Genomic DNA, 9860 nt, shown 5'->3' with positions numbered 1-9860 from the left:
ATAACGAAATGGCGACTAGCTTGACCGTAATATTTTGAAGATACTGTTTTACTAGGAGTCTGTATCTTTTTGGAAGTTGTTTTATATTTTTTACTCCTAAGAATATTTGATTTTTAAAGAAATGTTTAATTTTAAACTTGTCCCCTTTTATTTCGAACCCTATTCACTACATGGATCGTCAATTGGTTGAGTAAGTTATTGCCAACGAGGTAACCGAGCTAAGAAGCGAGGTCGACTTGGCGGCAGAATTATAACGCAGCGCAATGTAGGCAAAAACTCTCAAATTCTGCGTAACCCTCTAGAATTTGCATTTTTGACCATATTTGGGTGTAAGTAAGACCCCATATTTGGGTAGTGACGTCATGGTCTTGTATTTACAACTCGTGGACCGAATTTGGGTGATTCAGTGTGTGCAGCTGTTCGTTGTCTGCTCTAGAGGACCTAACAGGTGAGCAAGCTTTAAATACGATTTCTAGTTTGAAAGAGCAATTAGTGCTCTACTTTGCTTTATAAATTGGGTTTAAAGCTGCAGCTGATCAAGGAATAGGTTTTTACGCTCAAAGTTTTGTCAAAACCAGCTTGTTCTTTGCAGCTCGATGACTCGGAACCAGGGTTTTCAGTGTTCTCTTTTCCTTCGTGAATTGAATTTTAAGCGGTAGTTCATCAAGGTATAGGGTTACATTCTCAAAACTTTTATCAGAACCAGCGTGTTCTTCGCAGGTCGATTTACATTGAGCCATTCCTCCCGTGAGGAATGTAACGTATTTGCGGACTCTTTTTTTTAGAATTTATTTACGTCTTTCGAGAGATTTTATCAACCAGTATGTTTTTTTACTCCTCGATTTACATTGAGATAGCCCAAAACTCCCGTGAGCAATGCAACGAACTTACGGACCTTTTGTTTTGAAGACTATTATTATGCCTTTCAAGAGACTCTTTGTCCTGTGACACTCGCTCATCAGATCTTTGTATTTTATTCAGATTTATATTTTTATACCTCTGTTACATTCCGCCCCATTCTTGCACTTTTCACACATTTTACTTTACACCAATTTTTTCTTATGTATATTACCACTCGAAACATTTTCTTACCCCTGATGACGCTGTTGCTCGGAATTTAATTTCAGCAGTCAAAGGCCTCATTTGAACTATATTTTTCTTTCTAACGTTTATAGTTTTGATACAATGAAAGTACTAACTTGCTCATATTTACCAACAAAGCTTTAAGCCATGTTGTTATCGTTTAATAAGAGTGAAAGCCTAGAATGTGCCAACGTTGTAGTTTTGAAGCTGGGTGCCATCCTTTTCTATATAGCGGAATCCACTTTAAAGCTCTAAAATTATGAAAAAAATATCGCTAAGATCTGAATAGGCACATTCCACAAAAGAAAAACGAATTCTCGTCGTTAGCACTTGCCGGAAGGTACCCCTAGTTGTATATTAGAGGATGTTAGCATCGACAACGAGTACGAGTTCTATCCGTTCTGCGCATCTCCACGTTTTCAAGTCGTCCTATCAAGTTGCACTACGACGAGTTCTCACCAAAAACTCGAAGTGGGTAGAACGACTGGGAAGAGCTGGTTTTCAAAGGTAAATTCCGATCGTTTAATGCAGTTTCTTTTCGTTTCTAGCCTCTCTTTATCATCTTGAACATTCCTTATATTATGTTTTATATAAAATACTGCTTTTGAAGTCGAGGAAAAGCAACCGAACACGATATTTCCTACACAGAGTACATTTGCATTTACCCGGGAAAGTTTCATGTCTCTCCACAGGCCCCACAGGCTAACGAAATAACCCCGAAAATTGCCATTATTTGGTCGAAATATCCCAACAGTTGAAGATATCAATAAAGAATACTTACTTCTTTATCCAGTGTGGTTGTTGTGTTGAATTTGATGGGTTTTAGCGTGTTTTGAGACCGCGACTAACCATTCTTCGAGTTACCTCGATTTGAACGTTTTTTTAGAGTCATTTTTTGTTTTCGAAATTGTTGTGGAAGCGCTACCTCGACTCAAATTTGGCACCCAGTCATGCGGAATCCCATAATTTTATTTTCTATAAACTCGAACTCGGTGTCATCGCTAACATAGAGAAAAACGACTTCGAGTACGAGTACGGCTTGAAGTCGTTCTCGTACTCGTACTCGTTGTTGATGCTAACATCCTCTATTATACACCTTATTACAGTAAAGTTGTCATAGAAAAATGAAAACAAGAGAATAGAAAAAAACCTGAACAGGAATAAATTCGGCGCACTCATTCCATCCAGGGAGCTGGTCTTACAATAGGATGAGAGTCAATATGTCTTTACAGTGGCCAATTGAACTTTCCTAAAATGACTGCAAAAGTATTTCCAGGATTATCAAAATGCAATATTTTCATGGCCAAACAATCCCTATATGGCTAATGTATTTATTTTCTTTTCGCTTTTTTCTATGATTAAGTAATTGTAAATAGGTTTTGTGGGTCTTTTTTTACAAGGTATTCAAGGGCTCAAACAAAGCTCGAGCCACACCCACATGGGTCTTCTTTAGTGGTTTTTTTTAAAATTGGTCCAATAAAGCTCCCATTAACCTGCGAATACAGTCGTCCCTCTTTTCTCCTCACCGGAAGGAACGTCTCTTCCGGCGAGGAGCGAGGATAAAAAGCTGCGGGTATTTGCAGGCTAAGCCCCCTTTTGCCCAATAAGATTTACATTTGTTGCTTTTTTTATTGCCTAATTAAAACAGAACTTTCATACCTTTTTTTCATAAACCGACTGCGGCTGCCGCTGCTGCCGGACTTCCGCTGGTTTCACTATACCTCTTACGCGGTTCTATTTTTCATACAAGCAGCATCGCCCCTCAGCCCTTCACCCTGGGTGCCAGAGACGTTTATGCGCAGTTTCGAATCTCGTTCACAGAGTACGAGTTACGCTTGTCCAGTGAAACGGGCATAGGGTCGGTTCCGCTGGATAAGCGTGATGACACTCTTTGCTCGAGATCGGCGCGGTCTTCGGTTTCTAGATATGGCACTCTTTACTCCCACTCCCATCCTCTATCCTAATCGCCACTAGCTGGCGTAATTTCTTTGCGGAACGTCCGTGTTTGCGTACGGCCTTCGCTCTGGGAATTATGATTGAGAATCATTGGGAAATCAGTCTATCATATACACTCCGCTGAGGGCCTGGGTATCACAACCAACTACGGTAGATAAGACTCTTGCACAAAATATGTGACTATTTGAAGAATTAGTATTATTATAATTTTTATGCGAAGACTTCATAAATTGCTCTTATTTTCTACCTATTTTCTGTCGTTCAACTCATTTCACCGAAATCTTATTGCGTGTTTGTTGCATATAGTTTACAGTCTATACAGTCGCAGGCGAGGTAAGTGAAAGGACTGAAAGCCGCTGTTCCGCTTTCCTTGAATCAGGCCCCTTGCATGATGGAGGTAAAAGGCAAATAACAGCGTAAGAAAAAACAAAATCGAGAAGCGAAGCAACCGAGCAGGGGACTTATGAGTCCTAAAACCCCCGCTTGGTTTGCCCCTTACTCCGGCTTGGTTCTTTATTTGCCCTTAAATCGAGTCTTGTACCAGGCTACCGTTCCGTCATGAAAGCGCAGGCTTTGAAGGCGAAAGACTATGTACTCTGGTCTAAACAACAGGAATGAAAGGCGCCGTTCCGATTGCCTGGGAACAGTCGTGTGTACCCTTAACGGGCCGGAAAACTACTGATTGCTTTTTACACTCACAAAAGAGGATTCAATGGTTCTGAAGATAACTGTGGTAAAAATACCAGTTGGTAAAACAAAATATACTGGATTCCGAGCTTGGACCCGCGATTTTGGTTTGAGTATTTGCTTTCGGGCTGGAAAAGTTATCGAGACTTTCGAGAATCTGTTCCAAGGCTTTTGATGAAAAAAAAAAAAAAAAAAAGCCAAAGAACGGGGAAACGTATTAAACCCAATTTATACGCGAGCTATAAGCAGCGAAGCCGTGGGCCGCGATAACGAGGGTGTGAGGGTCTCGTCCCGTCCTAATCCGTTATTGTACATCGTTTTTTGCAATAGCACTGACTAGATTTTCACTGGACGGATTTTAAGATATTAGTTGGACTGCAAGTAATCTAAGCAGGGTAATCCTTCAACCCTTGATTCCGGATGGGCTCGTTATTCGCCCTTTTCCTTTCCAAGGACTCTGGTCCTAGGCTAAACCTCCGTCAAGGGGTTATGTCTACCTCGCAACAGAGTGGGAGCTGCTTGTGACCTGAGGTACTTGGTCACTAGTCGCCATGTCAAACCGATTTTAGTTAATACTTAAGTGTGAAAGAAACTAAGATAACTTTAGCTGGCTAACAATTGTCACTTCAAAGAAGTACATATTTAAAAGCAGGATATAAAAACCTTTTTTTCGCAATTTTTAAAAACTGAAGATCTTTTTGGTTCGTTTTCGCCTTATGTCTATCTTTTATGTAGCCCAGAGAAATCAAGATTATTCAGTATATTGACAATTGTGAAAATAATCAGTTATAATAGGTTTCTCGTTTCTAGTGCACCTTGAAAATTGATTTATGTTGATTTTGGGCGTTGATTACTTGTTAATTTTTTAAGCTGTTAAGATACAATTGAAAAAAAAAAAAAGAAAAAAACAACAACTTGATATGTACGAAATTATTTTTAAATACTGCTTAGGGTTGGGACTTCCAATTTCACGATCAATTCTGTCGATAACAAGAAAAAGACTAGCATTCGACTCAGTCGAGGAATTCTCTTATTTTATTACCTTCGCCGGAAAAACAAAAAAGACATATAACGTAAAGAAGGGTGTCGGCACGGACTCCGCAACAGCTGATCGAAGGTGAGGCCAATTACAGCGGGCTTCATTACTAAGGATATTAAAGCTCTACACGCTCGTTGACCGTCGCGGAAGCTTCCAATACTAGCCAGCTTGTCAAATCTCTTGAAATCAACGTATCATCTCAGATGATCAACACTATTTCGCTGATTTTATGTACCAAGGGGTACAAGCAAACCCCATTCTAAGCCCTTCGAATGTCCTCATCGGGAAATGTTTCAGTGTCACGTGATAATCTCAAGGAGAAAGCTCTTCATGCCCTCTTCAGCTTGAGACGACACACGAATCTTAGCAAACTAAAAGCAGCTCTCGCCTGCAAAAGATTTGATACTATGATCTCCGCTATTCTAACATATAACAGTGAAATTTGAGGTGTGTGTGCCAAACCAGATTTTAAGACCTGGGACGGGCTCACAAATCGAGAAGGCACATCTTCAATTTTGTAAAGGATACTTGGAGGTAAACAACGAAGCTTCTAATATAGCTTGTGGAGCAGAGCTTGGTCGTTTTCCTTTAAGTATCACTATCAATCAAAAAATTCTCAAATACATTTTGTATATACAGTCTAAAGTTGAGGAATCTCTCGTCAAACAAACTTTTTTAATGTCATTTGACTTACACTGTAATGGCAAAAATAGCTTCCACTGTCATTTAATGAATATATCAGAATACTTGAAGCTTCCTGACTTTAATCCTGATTTATTAGATAGAGCTATGGTAAAAAGCTATGTAAGTTCAATGAAACAGGAATATATCTCATATTGGCAAAACACCTTTCAACATTCTCAAAAACTTGAATTTTATAGATCTTTTAAAACCGATCATACCTCCTTTAGTTACGTAGACTTTACAAGAGGAACAGCTGGGAGAAAGGCTTTAGTAAAGCTACGAATAAGCAATCACAAACTAATGATAGAAATAGGCAGATACAATCAAACTACGAAGGATAATAGGCATTGCCCTTTTTGTGGATGCAATGTAATAGAAGACGAAATTCACTTTCTTTTTCAATGTCCTACATACTCTATGATTAGGAATACATTTTACTATAACGTCAAGACTCTGATTCCAAATATTACCTAATTATGTATAAACGGATTGATTAATGAACTCTTCTAATTACTTTATCAATATACAATTCACAAACTATATTTCAGCTTGTTTTGATGTTCGTGGCAAATTATTATCAAAGTAACGTAATTTCCCTGTGTTGTAATTTTGATTCCTAAAAAAAGCTTTTGCAATACTAGCTTGTATGGTCATGCAAATAAAGCTCGTAGTCGTTGTTGTTTTAGCCCTTCCTTGTAAACACGTGGTACCGGTCCGAATCACCTGTTGCTCTATTAGGTGTATTCGAGGATATTATCGGTAAAGTAGATGTTAAGGGCTTGGAATTCTACCTTTTAGGCGATATAAATCATGACATGTTGCCAGGGCCAACTGACCATAACACTTATCATCTAAATATTATCTACTTTTACGGCCTAAATCAACTGATCAACGAACTAACTAGAGTAACCGGCTCAACTAGCCAGTTAAAATAGGGGAACAGGTGCTGAGGGCCCTGATATCGCTGAGGCTTTTAATTCTCACTTAACCAGAATCGGCAAAGACCTAGCTAATCACAATGTTTAATTCAAATGTAGACCCGCTAACCTACGTAAAGCAAACTAGCAGTTCTTTCAGCTGCCGTGAAATAACCATTAATGACGTCCTTACACTTTTAAGAAAAATTGACACGAACAAGGTTACTGGGGCTTAACAAAATTCCGTCTATAAGCTCTTTAAATTAGGCGGAGACAGTCTTGCACCCTCCCTTACTGCTATATTCAGCCGATCACTTTCGCCGGTAATTCTTTTTACATGATAACAAGAAATCAAGTGTGTCCCCACTTTTCAAGAACAGTAGTAAGCTGAACGCTCTACCTTGGTTATCCCGATTATTGCCAAAAATTTACGAGAAACCAGTTTATGATCAATTATACTATTATCTAAATACAAACTATCTATTGTCAAAATGCCAGTCTGGATTTCTGTCGTTGCACATTACTCTAACTGCGCTGCTTGAAGCCACAAACAACTGGTGTGTTAATATTGACAACTTTCTCCTTAATAGGGTGATTCTTATCGGTTTAAAGAAAGCCTTTGACACTATTGACCATGAAATTGTTATCCCGAAATTGGTCAAATATGGTCTCGACCAAAATTCTGTCAGCTGGTTCATAACCTACCTATCTTCTAGGAGTCAACAATATAGTGTCAATGGCCACCTATTCACCGCTAGTCAAATTACTTGCGGCGTCCCTCGTTCTCTAATTGGTCCATTTCTTTTCCTATTGCGTCACATAAATGACTTGCCAATCTCTCTTAACAACGGCACCGCTCGAATGTCTGCTGATGACATCAGTATCAGCTTTGCAGTCCCGACGAACTAATCTATGATCTTGAAATAATGATGAACACCGAGTTAGCCAACGTTAACAATTGGCTTAAAGCTAAGAAACGTAGGCTAAATGTCGCTAAAACTGAATTCATGATCATTGGCTCCCGTCAGAGGCTGCAAACCCAAGCTGAGGTTTCTATCAAAGGCAAGGAAATACAAGGGGTTTACTTCTCAAAGTCTCTTGGTCTAAAAATTGACGAGACCCTCTCCTAGTCTACGCATATTGAAGCCTGGCCTTGAAGCGTGTGAGACCATTATTCAACACACACTCAGCTACAAAAATCTATCAGGCCTAAACTAGGGAACCTCACTTTATGTACTGCTGTAGTGTTTGGGATGGTATCAGCCAAACTTTGAACGATAAACTACAAAAATTACAAAACCTTGCAGCAAGGAGAATTATCAAATCTAGTTATGATGCTAGTTCGGGTCTTCTTTTGGACATGCTTGGATGGGATAGGGTTTCGATTAGCCGAACAAAACAAAAGGAAGCTGTCATGTTCTAAACGGTTAACAAGCACATGCCCCCTTACATGCAAGATATGTTCGCTATTCATGACGTTTACTACAATATCCGTCGCTCTGAGAACATCTTATATGTACCCAGACCAAGAACTGACTATCTTAAAGTGAAGTCTTGGGTATTCAGGGGCTGTCCTTTGGAATGGACTGCCATCCGAACTACGTAAGCCGTTAACCCTTAAAAGGTTTAAAAAGGGAATCAACGACTTATATTCATCAACAGGCACCAACACGGCAAACACGTAAACCAGTACTTTAGATTTTCATTATCGTTTTATACCGATGTTTTAACTGTGTCTAAATAAACTATGTCTATGTCTATGTCTACTAGAGAGGATTATAGTATTGTAAATAAAGGTGCATCAGTCATTGTTCCATTAACTGTATTTCCGTCAACTTTTTTTTTGTTTCTTTCGTAGTCTTATGTTCTTCACCTAAAACCTCTTTCTGGATTTTAATGGCCTTTTCAAGCTGCTTCATAGCTGACTTGAATTCTTTTTTAATGTAGAAGATGTCGCTAAGGTCAACATGGGATCGAGCGGTATCCTGATGTTCTCCTAACAACTTGATTCGCAATTCTAGAGCCTCTTTGCTGTACATTTCAGCTAGATCAGCCATTCCAGAATCGACAGATTCAGACTCCGCAAGGCACCTGTACGAACTGCCTATGTATCGCAGGATCGAAGTTGTCCAAGGGTGGTCACCAAGCACATCTTTATAAACTGGTAAAGTTTCTGTCTGCCAAATGCGGATTGCTTGTTTATGATCCCCGGACCTTCTATGGGCGTCTAAAACAAGAAAAAAGATAGGGTTAATTTTAATGGTAACAAAACGCAATCAGACAACTCGTCGATAATCCTAAAGGGGCTTTTCAGAATTAAATTTACATCGGTTAAAAAAAAAGATCATGTATATAATTTCATATTCATGCAAAATATTTAGCATTCTCTTGATTGGCTCCAATTCCCCGATTAGTTCTTCATAACCAACCGGCTATGAAAAAATTTGGAAGATGCAAGCAATATACCATTGATTCGATGGAAACGAGGTTGATCGTTGGTATATTTGATTGTAAAAGAGGCTTCTTGGGGAAAAGACCATCGATCAACGTCGTTTCCAAGCGCTGCGGCCTACAATAGCTGTTTATTCACGTTTATTGACTTAAGGAGTATGTGCTAAAAAACTGGGTTGGTAATGTTTGGCAAGATGTGATGAGGGCAATCTTTTACCACTGACTTTAGGACCATATCAAAGCCCGGCCTTGTTAGGGGGTGTGGCTGTGGTCTCTCCTTCCGTACATCACTGGCTGGAACTCAAACTGACCATCATCGACATAAGGCACGTTAGTGGTGATTAAGAAGGGGCGGGTATCCAGGCCATATGATATTTCAAGTCATTCAGATTTATTTGCCATGTTTTGACCGAAAAGAAATGAAAAAAACAAAAAAAACAAAAAACAAAAAACAGAAGTCATAATGGAGGAAGTAGATACTCACTTCCAAGATCACAATAACCTGCTGCTACATACAGAGGCACTCCAAGCTCCTTCCTCAAATCAATTGCTTCTTGGATTAGCTTGAGTCCTTTTCCTACTTCGCCCTAAAACAAACAAACGAAAATTGCTTAGAAAACTAGTCAACTTCTAATTATAATAATAACATGATAATAATACATATAAATACTAAAAAAATTTAATGCAAATTAACAGCTACAAGAATAAAAATACAGTGAAAACTCTATTAAGCGGACACCTTCGGGACCTTCCCAAGTGTTCGCTTAATAGAGGGTGTCCGCTTAATAGGGGTCTGTAAAAATTGCGCAATGTTTGTTAACGCGGCCGTCGATAAAACCAGGAACATCGAATATTCTGGAACATTCTCAAACATCCCGGAAAATGAAAAAAAATAAAATATTTGTATGAAAAATAATTCATTAAAAAATATAATAATAATAATAATAATAATAATAATTAGAAGAAGAAGAGGAGGAACAAGAAGAAGAAGAAGAAGACGGAAAAAATTTTTGCAAACATTTGTAAAAAACGAAAGAAGAAAG

General features: G+C 38.8%; 1 protein-coding gene across 1 annotated transcript in view; it reads right to left on the bottom strand.

Moving 5' to 3' along the window:
- Positions 1-5421: 5421 nt before the first annotated feature.
- Positions 5422-9860, bottom strand: part of LOC140937695 (uncharacterized) — a 12120-nt gene continuing 7681 nt past the window's right edge. Inside the window, exons 2-3 of the mRNA XM_073387261.1 lie at positions 9302-9404; positions 5422-8593 (exon numbers count right to left, since the gene is read on the bottom strand). Coding sequence (XP_073243362.1) covers positions 8172-8593; positions 9302-9404 — 525 coding nt within the window. The 3' untranslated portion in view covers positions 5422-8171. The remainder of the gene's footprint in view (positions 8594-9301; positions 9405-9860) is intronic.

Source organism: Porites lutea, chromosome 5, assembly GCF_958299795.1.
Source record: "Porites lutea chromosome 5, jaPorLute2.1, whole genome shotgun sequence".
Taxonomy (NCBI): domain Eukaryota; kingdom Metazoa; phylum Cnidaria; class Anthozoa; order Scleractinia; family Poritidae; genus Porites; species Porites lutea.
Note: the sequence above shows the minus strand (reverse complement) of the source record. Positions and strands in the feature narration are given on the sequence as shown.